A 15,126-nucleotide genomic window follows, 5' to 3' on the forward strand; every position below is an offset into this window, starting at 1 on the left:
CGATCGGAGAGATTGAGCGCGTGTGCGGAGTCTCTCGACACTTTCAGATAACAAGAGCTTGACGGCGGGGCGCGGTGCTAGGCAACAGAGGCCGAAATGGCAGTCTGGACGGGAGCGGATAGAGGAATCGTCTTCAAATTATTGTCGCCGCAGGAATCTTGAACGGCAGCCGCCTTCGCGTAGAGAAACCGGGGAGTGAGTGCGCCGTCGCGGCGGAGCATGTACCTGTTGTGCCTGCTGGTGGTGCTCGTTCTGCTCCTGATAGCGTACCGCCACAGAGGCGGCTGACCCGGCCCCACAAAATCCATACGTCGGCCGGGGTGGGGTGGGGTGGGGTGTCTGTCTGCGCACGCGCACTGCGGCGGGCGGCCTGCGGCAGGTGTTGCGTGGGCCGAGCGCCGAGGGCCGGCCAGTGCTCGCTCAGTGCTGCACAGACAACATGGCCGGCCCGCGAGACGCCGCCGCCGCCTTGCTGCTCGCCGGCGCCTGCCTGCTCGCCGCCACGGTAAGCCGGCCACTCCTACTGCCGCCCACGCTTTGTATTAATGTGGCATCCAGTAAGAGCATTACTTCCAGGTAGCGTCACTATTGTTTCGCGTTTATTCCAGAGTGTGTCTGTGGATCAGACGAGCGCAATATTTTCGCACCTGGGAGTGAGGGTGCGTGTGTTTACCCGTGCGCTTGAAGCCGATAGTGATGTGCTCTACTGTTTTAACGAGCGGACAACCTGCTATCGGAGTTATTCAGACTTCCACTCTGTATACGACAGTCGAAAAATTGATGTAGTTTTTCTTTACTGTAATGTCACCGCACGTTTCCGATAAAGTCCGTGGGGGCGAACTGCAATAATATCTCGGTACGGTTGTACACCATCGTTTTCACAATAGAGGATGATTGTCCTTCACGCACATCGTGAAATTCTGCTGATGGCAGTAAATGCACATCGAACAGCATCCTTAAGTTTGTCGACCGTCTCGTAACACATGGGGGAAAACTTTTGTTACTCATGTGCATATGTATAGGCTGAGCGACAAATGAAAATTTTGTACCCGGGCCAGGATTCGAACCCAGGTCCGTACTCATTAGGCAGATGATTTAACCAGTACGCCACCCTGGCACAGTGCCTTTGCATCCGTCCTCCGTCTGAATTCCAATTCGTGCCTTAGCCCACTCGGTATCCCCCCAGACTCCAGCAGCATTGCAGAGGCTGTCCGACTGTATCGGAATACCGCTTTGAGGTCGAACGAAGCGGCGGATCCTGTCTGAAACCCATCGTAGGTGGTTTCATCAAATAAATTTGCTTTTTGTTCAGTTTCTACTCATCTGGGCCTCCTGCACCGCATATATATCCTATAAGGACATTATATATTATCCTACGAGACAAAGGCACTGCTGTCTTCAATTATATTTTTTTTTACACTAGGCCTATTTCGGCCTGATTGCTACCTTCGTGTTACATGGGGTGGTCTCGATACCGTAAGACATCGATGTGTCAGTTGCTGTTACTGTTGTACTTGATGCTTTGATATTGGTGGAACTATAGTAAGTGTTAAACTTTAGCTGGAGCAGTTATTTCTGAAATTATTTATTTATGAAACGAACTTTCATAATCGGACAGCTTCAGAAATCACTGTTCCAGCTAAAGTTTAACACCTGCTGCAGCTCCACCGAGATCAAAGGAGCATACTTACACAATAGTAACAGCAACTGAGACATAGATGTCGTACAGATGTCGAAACCACCCGATATAACGTGAAGGTGGCAATCACTTTGAATTAGACCTACTGTAATAAAAAAAATATAATCGATGACAGCAGTGTCTTGGTCTCATAGCGTAATATACAATTTGCTTCCGTTAATGAAAACCCATAATGCATTCTCGCGAGATGACAGATCAGGAATTCTGAGTGGCCACTCTGGACGTGCAGGCAAATGGACACAACCGCGTCGCACCCATTTATCAGGAAACACCTCTTCGTGACATTCTCTAACGGCGACACCACAATAGGTTGGTGCTCCATCGTGCTCTAACTGTATGCCACCCGGCAGTCCCCAGCAGATGTGGAATAAAGCAGTCACATCATATCGTGGGATACGCAATGCCACCGTCAAAGAAATACGGACCTTCCCAGTGCGTTGTAGACACTGCAGCCCAGATCGTGAATGAGGTGGGTTGTGTTTAAGTTATTCATAAAAATATGGGTTTTCTTTACTCCACTAATAAATGTTTCTCGTTTGCGAAATATTGCACACTCGTTCGATAAAAACATTTTCCCCCTTAAATGAACACTTGCAAAGACATCGAACAGTCGCCCACAAGCCTGATGATGATTTTTCACGGAATTATCACTCAGTTCGTTTAGAAACGAACGTTTAAATGCCTTAAACTCCAGATCATGCTTCACATGTTTTTGTAATGTCGGGTATACAACTCCCAGTTCCTGTGGCCGCTTAGGAATGGAGTATTTTTGTCGGACGTTCGACAGACGCTGCAGCCTCAACACACATTACCAGTTGTGCTTCTGGTCGTTCTGGGCGGGGGCTTATCTTTTATGTAACCAATCGCAAAGAGATTATTTTCCCACGGCAAAATTGTTGGCCTTTTGTTGTGAAGGTTTTGTCAAATGTCACAGTGATATGATGCTGAATACCTCGAGTTGATTTTCCTGTATGGGGTCGTTCGTGAGCCCACGCGCTCGTTTGGATCCGTTCCTCCACGATGTAAGTGACCTCATGAGCCATGATTTAGATGTACCGGTACAGAACACCTTGAACGACCAGAGATAGGTCATTCATATTTACAGGACGTATGGTGGTTTCGACGTATGCAGTGCGGATGGCGTCCTGTGATACAGCCATCCATGCTGCATTCACTTGGTGCCAAAGTACATCTGTATTGGTTGGCATTGGGTCACAGCGCTGCACCATTCATTTCACAATATCCCACACATCTTCCATTGGCAAAAGGCTGACGTCCTGAGCTACCGAGAAGGCACATGTTTGTGCAGCAACATATCATTGTGCATTGTCCTGCTGAAAAATGGCGTCCGGGGTGTTGTGCAGAAAGGATATGGCTATGGATCGAAGGATGTCATTCACTGAGGTCACACTGATCACAGATTAGATCTACCCACAAAAATGAAATCAAACGCCTCCTGGAAAAACAATGCCCCCTTGCTAAAACTGACAACATAATATCTCCTTCCAGTTTTCACAAAAGAACTATCACCATGTCTGAAAGTACATTAATTGACCAATACTAAAAGCCATTGGATTAAGGATTAAAGTACGCTATCGAACCTAGATTCCACAGTATTGAACAAAAACGGCTAATAGCATCTGCAAAAGCAGCAATAGACTTAGCAAACTTATCCATAAAACTACAGAATGAAATTACTGCCAAAACAGCGAAGGTAACAGAAAGAGGCTGAAAATCAGGAAAAGCTACAGTACCGATTCAGATAATAATACGCAAAATTAATGAAAAATTAACGAATAGCAATGCCCAAGCAATTAGATCAGGCAAAGGCTACAGTCTAGTCATCGTAAACAAAAACGACTACACACAACAGTTAATGATTTTTTTTGGTAATAATGGTATCACACAAATCAATAGAAAATCCACAAAAAAATTCTAGGTCAATAAAACCATATAAGCATGTCACACAAAACTTACAGAATATGAGAAAAGTACATGTACCTCAATGAACCATGGAACACCAATGGTCCATGGATACATAAAAAATTTGTTCCTATATGTTCTGTAGTACACAATGTTAACAGACCCACATATTACATAAGCAAGAAATTAAACAACCTCCTGAATAAATTTTACACATACAACAAAAAATATACAATAAGAAATTCTAGAACAATAGCCAAAAACATTAAAGACATAAAAATACTCCCAAATGCGAGATTTATATCTTTTGACATTACTGATGTAAACACGAACATTCAATTCCAGCTAACAGTAGATATCATAGAACAAAATTGTAACGCAATCACACCACAATAAAACACAACCAAAAATGCCCAGATACATAAAGAAATAACATTAGACATACAACGAAAAAGAAGAAAAAATACATGTAACCACCACTTATCTATGAAAGACCTCAAACAAAATTAAATTATTTCACAAAACCGACATCCCCTTTGCATATCAAAACACATACAGCCTCAAACACAAAATCCACAAAGTCAGCTCTAAATTTCCCATACACAACCACCACAGCGTTTACAAAATTTCGTGTAACACATACCACAAATTCTACATAGGACAGACCGGTGGAAACTTCCAACACAAGGCATAAATGACACACCAGAGAGAGTGAAAACAACCCGTCCACATTTTTTCAACATCTACAAACGGAAAAACACGACGTAAAACCCATAAACGAAGCACTAGAAATCCTCCATATTATGCAAAAAGGAGCAGTCATGAACATCCTTGAGGAAATAGATATATATTCACATGCATATAGCAACCCCACAAATTTAATTAGTTACGTGTTCCATTGATCAATCTCACAGTAACTGTTATGATGTGGCATGTGTCAGGTGCATAAGAAATGCACACATGAACCAAGGTTTTTTTTTAAGTGTAAAATTTTTATTCCCTACCCCATCCCCTTAAATGACATAAAATGCATGTATTATACCTATAGGTTTATTTATTCCTATTCAGGAATTCATCAATGGTATAGAAGGAGTTGTCAAGGAGATATGATTTTAGTTTATTTTTAAAACTGTTACTGATGTCTCTCAGACATTTTATTTCATCTGGTAATTTATTTAAAAGTCTTACAGCAGCATGTTTTACCCCTTCGTGCGCCAAAGACAGGTTAAGTAGAGGATAGTGTAAGTCTTTCTTTCTTCTGGTATTATAAACGTGACTATCAGTGGTGATTTAAAGTGGTCTATGTTGTTGAGAACAAATTTTATTACTGAGTAAATGTACTGTGAGGCTGTTCCTACCCTTTTACTTTTAAACAGTTGCCTACAACACGTGCGACTATGAAACCCACACATTGCTCTAACCACTTTCTATCGAGCAGTATATACTTTGCCTAAGTGTTGAGTTACCCCAAAATATTATTCCTTATGACATCAGAGAGTGAAAGTATGCAAAGTATGTTAGCTTGCTAATTTCTATATCCTCAAAATAGCGATTATTCTCATTGCAAAAGATGCTGAACCTAGTCGCTTTAGGAGATTTAAAATATGAATTTTCCAGTTAAGATTCTCATCTACATGTACACCCAAAAACTTAGTATTCTGTACCGTGGCCTCTGACTTCCGTTCATGTGTTATATTTATTGAAGGAACTGTACTCCTTGCAGTAGAAAATTGGATGTACTGTGTTTTTTCAAAGTTCAGAGTAAGCCCATTCGCGGAAAACCAATCAATAATTTTTCGAAAGACATTATTTGTATCGTTTTCTATTGGAGTTTCTTTTACGGGATTAATAATTATGCTTATATCATTAGTAAACATGGTCAGTTTAGCTTCTTGTTCCAGATAAGAAGGGTGGTCATTCACATCTATCAAGAAAAGAAGGGGGCGCATGATCGAATCCTATCGAACACTTAATGTAATTTCACTCCAGTTAGATGATGTGGGAGACTTCCTTAACTCATTTAAACTATATAAAGATATATCCTGTAGATATGACTTGAACCACTCATGTGTTGTTCCCTTTATACCTTAGAATTGTAATTTCTGTAACATAATTTCATGGTTCACACAGTCAAACGCTTTGGATAAGTCACAGAAAATTCCTATTGGTGACATTTTCTCAGTGGAACAGCATTTTTGAACTCCAAACTGTGATTTACTAAGTATCCCATTGCTGTTGAGATGGCTAATCGCTCTTCAGTACATTACTTTCTCGACGATTTCTGAAAATGCTGTAAGCAAGGTTACTGACTGGTAATTTTTGTCATCTGTGGTGTCACCTTTTTGTAGAGAGGCTGGACAACGGAATATTTTAACCTGCCCAGGAAAGTAACTTGAGTTAGTGATGCATTACAGAAGTGACTCAGAACATTAGTTGTAACTACTCCAACAGAACATTTATTTTTCAATGATGTAATGATTTCCTTTATTTCACAAGAGATTGTTAGATGAAAATTAATCTGACTAGGATTTCTGAAAACTGACTCTTCCATGTACTGCCTGGCTTTTTATTTTGAACAGTTATCTCTAATTTTTTTTGTCCTACACTTAAGATATGGTTGTTAAATACATTAGCTACTTGTGTACTGTTGTTTAAGATGGTCTCATTCTCTTTAATAGTGATACTACCCACCCCTGCGGTTACTTTTCCTGTCTCTCTTCGAACAACATTCCATACTGATTTGATTTTATTGCCTGAGTTGTTAATTTTACCTCTAATATACATATTTATTGAATGAACAAACCGACCTAACGGACAAAAAGTGCGTAGAAAAATTTATTCACATTACAAAGCAAAAAACGGATAAAGTAATAAATCAGAGACACTAAATGATACATATCCATAGTAACATCATAACAACATGAAGAGTGTACAACGAAGACATAATACCAAGAAAACATCACACATCATAGACAACAAAAAAATATTACAAAAAAATAAATTGTAACATAAAAACCACAACTAAAACTAAAATAAATTCCTGGCAAAAACAACTAGAACCAAACCTGTAAAAATAACAATAAAAAAACCGAATTTCCGCGCATCACTTACTTATAATGGAAACAAGGTAAACATATGATCCACTGTCACCCAAACTGTCAAGAGAAAAATTGCATATGTAAAAACTGACTAAAGTCAGACATAAATCTCCAACGTACATCTATGGAGAAACTTAAAATTCTAAAGAAAGATTGGACATGGCAGCAACGATATTACATGTAAGGTAAAAATACCAAACGAACGTATTAGAACTTTTCTGATCATAGTTATTAAGACGATCACTTACTTATGTATTTACAGAGCACCTGATGATGATAGTATGTTGAAATGGGCTCATCGTGAGTGATTTATAAAACAAAACCCATTTAGAGAGCAGTGGAGCTGGCTGATATTCATAATAATTTCTGCAAAACATACTAATGTTCACATCCTGTGAATATGAACGTCTTACCTCTAGTTGTTCAAGGTATTCTGTTTCTTTTCTGAACATGAGTGTATATCAGCACCCACAACAACCAGAAACAACAATTCATTAACATCTGTGTAATAGATAGAGGGTAAGGGGACTTGGTGATCACTCTGCACATTAATGCAGTACCTTTTAGGTATTCACATGAACAACGAAACAGAAACATTTCGATCGGCGCCTCCAGGTCGTCTCTCACTTCTAACTAGTAACTACTTACTCCCTGAAACCTGCTAGTGTAAAGACTTCAGTCAGTAAATAACTAGATATCGAAATAGACGACAGAGGAATAGAAAAACAATTAAAATCGCTCAAAAGAGGAAAGGCCTCTGGACCTGATGGGATACCAGTTCAATTTTACACAGAGTATGCGAAGGAACTTGCCCCCCCTTCTTGCAGCGGTGTACCGTAGGTCTCTAGAAGAGCGTAGCGTTCCAAAGGATCGGAAAAGGGCACAGGTCATCCCCGTTTTCAAGAAGGGACGTCGAACAGATGTGCAGAACTATAGACCTATATCTCTAACGTCGATCAGTTGTAGAATTTTGGAACACGTATTGTGTTCGAGTATAATGACTTTTCTGGAGACTAGAAATCTACTCTGTAGGAATCAGCATGGGTTTCGAAAAAGACGGTCATGTGAAACCCAGCTCGCGCTGTTCGTCCACGAGACTCAGAGGGCCATAGACACGGGTTCACAGGTAGATGTCGTGTTTCTTGACTTCGGCAAGGCGTTCGATACAGTTCCCCACAGTCGTTTAATGAACAAAGTAAGATCATATGGACTATCAGACCAATTGTGTGATTGGATTGAAGAGTTCCTAGACAATAGAACGCAGCATTTCATTCTCAATGTAGAGAAGTCTTCCGAAGTAAGAGTGATTTCACGTGTGCCGCAGGGGAGTGTCGTAGGACCGTTGCTATTCACAGTATACATAAATGACCTTGTGGATAACATTGGAAGTTCACTGAGGCTTTTTGCGGATGATGCTGTGGTATATCGAGAGGTTGTAACAATGGAAAATTGTACTGAAATGCAGGAAGATCTGCAACGAATTGACGCATGGTGCAGGGGATGGCAATTGAATCTCAATGTAGACAAGTGTAATATGCTGCGAATACATAGAAAGAAAGATCCTTTAACATTTAGCTACAATATAGCAGGTCAGCAACTGGAAGCAGCTAATTCCATTAATTATCTAGGAGTAGGCATTAGGAGTGATTTAAAATGGAATGATCATATAAAGTTGATCGTCGGTAAAGCAGATGACAGACTGAGATTCATTGGAAGAATCCTAAGGAAATGCAATCCGTAGACAAAGGAAGTAGGTTACAGTACACTTGTTCGCCCACTGCTTGAATATTGGTGACAAGTGTGGGATCTGTACCAGATAGGGTTGATGGAAGAGATAGAGAAGATCCAACGGACAGTAGCGCGCTTCGTTACAGGATCATTTTGTAATCGCGAAAGCGTTACGGAGATGCTAGATAAACTCCAGTGGAAGACTTTGCAGGAGAGACGTTCAGTAGCTCGGTACGGGCTTTTGTTGAAGTTTCGAGAACATACCTTCACCGAAGAGTCAAGCAGTATATTGCTCCCTCCTAGGTAGATCTCGCGAAGAGACCATGAAGACAAAACCAGAGAGATTAGAGCCCACACAGAAGCATACCGACAATCATTCTTTCCACGAACAATACGAGACTGGAATAGAAGGGAGAACCGATAGAGGTACTCAAAGTACCCTCCGCCACACACCGTCAGGTGCCTTGCGGAGTCTCGATGTAGATGTAGATGTAGATAATACTGTAGCGGATGAACAGGACTTATATGAACAGTAGTAAGTAACCTTAGTCAGTCGACTCTACAATTTGTACAGTAAAATGTAAATGTCGTCTCCCTAGGGCCTTCTGTCGGGGAAACGGTTAGCAGGGTGCAAGCAAGTCTTTCGATTTGACGCCAGTTCTGCGACTTTGTACAGTACATTGTCGTTATTATTCTCATTAGGTGCCTTTGGACGCTGTTGTATCGCATAAACCTCTTACGTTTCAGTCTTCAGAGTTGCTAAGCACCTCTCATTTTTCCTCCGTGGCTTCTTTTACCCTTGTCACTCCACTTTGTCCCTCATCTGGTGGTGACTTACCATTTGCTAATTTTTTGTCTGTATACACTTTTGTTGAAATATCTGATGCTGCTATATGAATTTTTGATCGTGCGACATCCACAACCATTCCATTTAATGTTCACAATTAAAACATCTGCTACAGTTACATAGTTATTTACTGACCGAAGTCTCTACGTTACCAGCCACTACCAATAATAATGACAGTGATGACAATAATAATAATAATAATTAATAATAATAAGATGCATAACTTATCTGACAAAAGAAAGGATTGTGTTTGTCGAATTTTGTTTTGTACGTAATAAAGTACAGTTTACAGCAATAACCAAATAATGTGTAAGCTTTGGCAACTCTGCATTTCGCATTTTTGCGCAAGTGGGAGTTTTCGTGCTTTTCCATTTTTTTTTTCGGGCAAATGTACAAGATCCCTAACAAATGTATCAGTTCACGAATTTCCTTCCGGGCTGAAAATCAGTCATTATTACGCTGCAGTGTCACAACTTTTGTTAACCGTACACTTCCTTGTTAAATGTTCGCTTGTAGTCACACTTATTTGATTTCGTTACTCTCTCAATCACCTGTTCTCGGCGGCCCTAGTCTTTTTGCGGCTGACTTTTGTTGTTAATTTACTTTTCTCTTCTCAGATTGAGATTTTCAGTCTGCAGCGCGGTGTGTGCTAATATGAAGCTTCCTGGCAGATTAAAGCTGTGTGCCGGACTGAGACTCGAACTCGGGACGTTTGCTTTTCGCGGGAAAGTGCTCTATCCAAGAACGACTTACGACCCGTCCTCACAGCTTTACTTTACGGTTAGCGTTTAAAATTGATTCAACATAGTTCACGTTTACACTGCACAAAATATCCGATTCCCGCATAGTAAACAACCAACACCAAACACAAAGTGCCGTTTGTGGATATGATTAAACTCAAGTACTAATGTCAATCAACATGGTGACTTGACTAGAATACAAATGAGGCGCTGAGATTCAAAAGGGCCTAAAGCATACCGCTGTCGATCCGACATTTAAGTGAATATCAGAGAAACCAGTGGTACAGCTTTTCGTCAGTTTTCATATGTACAGTGTATGGCTACAGCACAGATAAACGTGTCTCGCCAAAAGACCAATAGATTTCAGAAGCACGAATAAATTCTACGACTCACAGTCGACTGTAATGTGCTTAAGGCACACATTATTCCCCCCCCCCCCCCCCCACACGCAAGTTAGGCTTAGTGGCAAGAGGGCCAATTGGAGGACAGGCCGTCAAAAACTGAACACGGATGAAAAAAGAAGCACGGAAACGAGGAGGAGGTGAGGAGGTGTACTGAACTGTGAAAAAAAGCAAAATTTGAGCTTCGAGCCATTTTACTGGGGGAGGGGGCCGTGGCACTTTCCCACCAAAATTCAAACTTCCCGCCAAAATCCGCCATCTTGATTGACGTCATCGCCGCCATATTGATTGATGTCATCTCCGCCATCTTGGATGGCGTCATCGCCGCCATCTTGGATAATGGTACTTTGCACTGGTGCCCACCTTGATCCAATACTTCTGAAACCATTTTCGACGCAAAAATGGGATCACGAATGTCCTTGAATTACAGCACCAACTATCAAGAATCAAAACAAATGTTTAAGACAAAATGTACGTAGTTTTTTATGTAGAATCTGATTCTGCAATAAAATAATGGTTGTTCCCGTTTTGAAATTTTAAAGTTTCCTCCCACCTCAGCCCCAAGGGATGGGGTGGTGGGCTAATTGTAGCACCAGCAGATGTCCCCCTCGAAAGTAATCGACTTTGTATTCTACACATTTTTTCGTGTTATTCTGGTTTGTCAACTTAAACTGTCGAAGTGCCCATGTCAGAACTATCTTGCATGGCAATAGATCTTCCGTAGATGACACTCAGGTATTCGATCTGATGAACCTCGTACGGCACATGTGTGGCCTTGTAAGTTAGTTTTGACACGGACGCTTCTGCCTGTTATTTACAGATACACCTGAAAATGGTGCTGAGTCCCTGAAACTCGGTAGTGTGGAGACTTCAGTCAAGAAATAACTGTACAGCTGTTTCAATTATGAACGGGACTTATAAGAGACTTTTGTAAACCGTTCTCGAGTTGACAGATCCACGACACGATTTTGAGTTGTTCTATGTTCGTCGCAGTTTAGTGAGGCAGTGTTGTTGTTGGGAGTCTGTGGATACGCACGTAATGTATCAGTCTTCTTTTTCTGGTGTCTGTCGCGAGATTCGACAGTTTTTCGGGATTGTAACCCGTGTGCACCTTCTGTCCTTTTGGGGCCGGGTATCTTTTTTAGAACCTTGCATGCTTCTTTTAGCATATCTTGCAGATCAGCTTTCCTGTGGAGTGTTAGCGGCGCGGCAGCGCACAGGACTTCAGGCTTGATAGCTGTGCTACAGTACCTGATTTTCGCAGATACCGTCATACACTTTTTGTCGTGGATGCTGCTTTTTATCGTAAGGTCTTCCTAAGTTTTTGCATCCGAATTTTTTGTGCCGTTTTCCCTCCACCTTAGGTTCAAGAATTGGACGTAATTATTTTAGATCCATATTTTGTGATCAGTTTTTGAGGCGGATGTTTTGAGCATATATGCTCGGTTTTTTGAATTAATAGTTGGAGATCAACTTCTTCAGGAATTACTCGAAAGTCTCTGTTTCAATGTTCTCTTGCCGTCACTTTCTAGTATTACCAGAGCATCTACAATAGCTTGGCAATAAATTTAGATGTCTTCTTTATGTCTTCCGAGTCGTACAGCTTTCCAATAGTTTTTGTTTTTAACTTCTTTTTCCTACTCTGGGGTGACATTGTCCAAACCACATTAAGGAGACAGTCCGTCACTCGTTCGAACACCGGTTTTGGTCAGAAATGATTCTGACAGCTAACCCATTAATTTTACTTTCGATGTTGTGTTAATGAGTGTTTGAGATTTAGAGAATGAGAAAAAGGGATTGCCAGTCGATGGCACCATAGGTCTATTTGAAGTCTATGAAGGAACATATGATCGGGCTGTGCCTCAGCGCTCTTTCTTTCAATGTTATCGTTGTTGTTGTTGTGGTCTTCAGTCCAAAGACTGGTTTGATGCAGTTCTCCATGCTGCTCTATCCTGCGCAAGCTTCTTCATCTCCAAGTAACTACTGAAACCTACATCCTTCTTAATCTACTTAGTGTATTCATCTCTTGGTCTCCCTCTACGATTTTTACCCTCCACGCTGCCCTCCAGTACTAAATTGGTGATCCCTTGTTGCTTCAGAACATGTCCTAACAACAAATCCCTTCTTCTAGTCAAGTTGTGCCACAAACTCCTCTTCTCCATAGTTCTATTCAGTACCTCCTCTTTAGTTACATGATCTACCCACCTAATCTTCAGCATTCTTCTATAGGACCACATTTCGATAGCTTCTATTCTATTCTTGTCTAAACTATTTATCGTCCCTGTTTCACTTCCGTACATGGCTACACTCCATACAAATACTTTCAGAAAAGACTTCCTGACACTTAAATTTATACCCGATGTTAACAAATTTCTCTTCTTCAGAAACGCTTTCCTACCCATTGCCAGACTACGTTTTATATCCTATCTACTTCGACCATCTTCAGTTATTTTGCTTCCTAAGTCTCTCATTTCCTAATGTAATTCCCTCACCTGATTTAATTTGACTACATTCCATTATCTTCGTTTTGCTTTTGTTGATGTTCATCTTGCATCCTCCTTTCAAGGCCCTGTCGATTCCGTTCAGCTGCTCTTCCAGGTCCTCTGCTCTCTCCGGCAGAATTACAATGTCATCCGCAAACCTCAAAGTTTTTATTTCGTCTCCATGGATTTTAATTCCTACTCCCAATTTTTCTTTTGTTTCGTTTACTGCTTGTTCAGTACACAGATTCAATAACATCGGAGACGTCTCACTCCCTTCCAACCCCTACTTCCCTTTAATGTGCCTCGACTCTTTATAACTACTATCTGGTTTCTGTACAAATTGTAAATAGCCTTTCGCTCCCTGTATTTTACCCTTGCCTCCTCCAGAATTTGAAAGAGAACTTGAAAGAGGGTTATCGTTATCATTATTATTTCCGTATGGACCCTGTTGGATGACGCACTGCTTTCAGATTCGTTGTCTTGATCTCCCATATGGCTCTCTTTCTCTCTTCGTGACCTATTTTTCGTTAACCTCATTCTCGCACTGTACAACTCGACATTTTCCCGCACGTTACTTCCACTGTTTATGTGTGGGGCCGAGCGAGGTGGTGCACTGTTTCGCACAGTCAACTCTCACAGCGGAGACTCTGGACTCGCATTCGGGAGGACGACGGTTCAATCCCGTGTCCGGCCATCCTGATTTAGGTTTTCCGTGATTTCCCTAAATCACTCCAGGCAAATGCCGGGATGGTTCCTCTGAAAGGGCACGGCCGACTTCCTTCCCCATCCTTCCCTAATCGGATGAGACCGATGACCTCGCATTTTGGTCTCCTTCCCCAAACAACCCAACCCTCTCACAGCGGAGGAAGGTGGTTCAAATCTTCGTCCGGCCATCCTCACTTACGTTTGCTGTGATTTACCTAACTCGCTCTAGCCAAATGCCGCAATGGTTCCTTCGAAAGGGCAAGACCGATTTCCTTCGCCAACTCTGAAACATCCTGAGCTTGTGCTCCGTCTCTAGTGATCTCCTTGTGGACAGGACGTTAAACCCTACTCCGGCTTCCTGTTTCTATTGGTCTATCTGGACGTCTCTCTTGACTTGTTGCATCCACGGTGTATCCTTCGATTTTCCAAAATTGGCCATAGTTTTGTGTGCAGAATCGTTGTTAGAAGTCTTCGAACGTGCCTATAAAACGTCGGACTCGGTTTTGTAGTGTCTCCTGTCAGAAGAGATAATTTCTGTTACTTTCCGTTTTTCTGGGTCAATAAGTTTCCTCATAGGCCATCGTTCTTCCGTCACGACATTTTCGAGGTTGCCTTTTCTGTTGAGAATTAAAACTTCACTCACGTACGGAGCTTCAGGTTTGTGCGTCGTATTGTTACGTCTAAACTTTGTATATTTGGACGTGCATTTCTTGTTGTACATGTCTTGCGTTGCGCCGTTCAGTCTCTTGCTCGTACTTAATTCCCGAATCTTAAATTTAGTGCAAATGGATTCGGTTTTTCCAAAAGAGATTTTTTGGCCAGCTTTTTCAGCGCATTCTTTGAAGACTTCTATCTCCTTCAGTCCTACGATTGTCCACTAATATCGCTAAATTGTTTGCGAAATCTAAGCAAGCGATATTAATGTCATTTAGATTTGGGTCTTTTATTCGTTGATGATAATAGTAATGACTATCTGTCGTTTAAAAAATGTCAGTCTTGTTAACATTAGGCAATGTCGTCATTGCATTCTTAATGAATGTGAGTAGTGATATGTAACAGAAAGTTAGACAACAGAAGTAATTTACTGGTTAGAGGAAGAGGGAGGAATAATAGGCTAAGATTAGAAGATGGGATGGAAGGAGGAAGACAGGAGCAGGAAGAGATAAGAAAAGAATACGTGACAGAATTTTTCTGTTAAGAATCATTTTATTCTTTTTCAAAATATCCCCCCCCCCCCCTTGTCGAGATGAGGAACGCTGCGACGTGTCCGTTTGTTTTCCTAGCTTTTGCTGGAGTTTTCTGACGAACAAATTGTGCTATACCAATCAGCACTAACTGTTCATGGGTCATCTAAAGCTGTGGTCACCACGTGTGTAATGTAAGTGAACAAGCGAGCCACTGTTATCTCGGAAGTGCTTCGCCGAAGAACGAACCACATTTACTGCTTCCTGTTCATCTAGCGGAACAGCTGACTACTGGTTGCTTTCCTGTTCACACTAGTG

At 41.5% G+C, this 15,126-nt stretch overlaps 1 protein-coding gene across 3 annotated transcripts in view; it reads left to right on the forward strand.

The window, feature by feature from the left end:
* The first annotated feature begins 390 nt into the window (after nt 1–390).
* The window catches only part of LOC126202832 (carboxypeptidase E-like), a 493,528-nt gene continuing 478,792 nt past the window's right edge, over nt 391–15,126 (forward strand). For all 3 annotated transcript variants that reach the window (XM_049936897.1, XM_049936898.1, XM_049936899.1), the window contains exon 1: nt 391–505. In XM_049936897.1, coding sequence (XP_049792854.1) covers nt 440–505 — 66 coding nt within the window. In that variant the 5' untranslated portion in view covers nt 391–439. The remainder of the gene's footprint in view (nt 506–15,126) is intronic.

The sequence above is a fragment of the Schistocerca nitens genome, chromosome 1 (assembly GCF_023898315.1).
Source record: "Schistocerca nitens isolate TAMUIC-IGC-003100 chromosome 1, iqSchNite1.1, whole genome shotgun sequence".
In the NCBI taxonomy this organism is placed as follows: Eukaryota; Metazoa; Arthropoda; class Insecta; order Orthoptera; family Acrididae; genus Schistocerca; species Schistocerca nitens.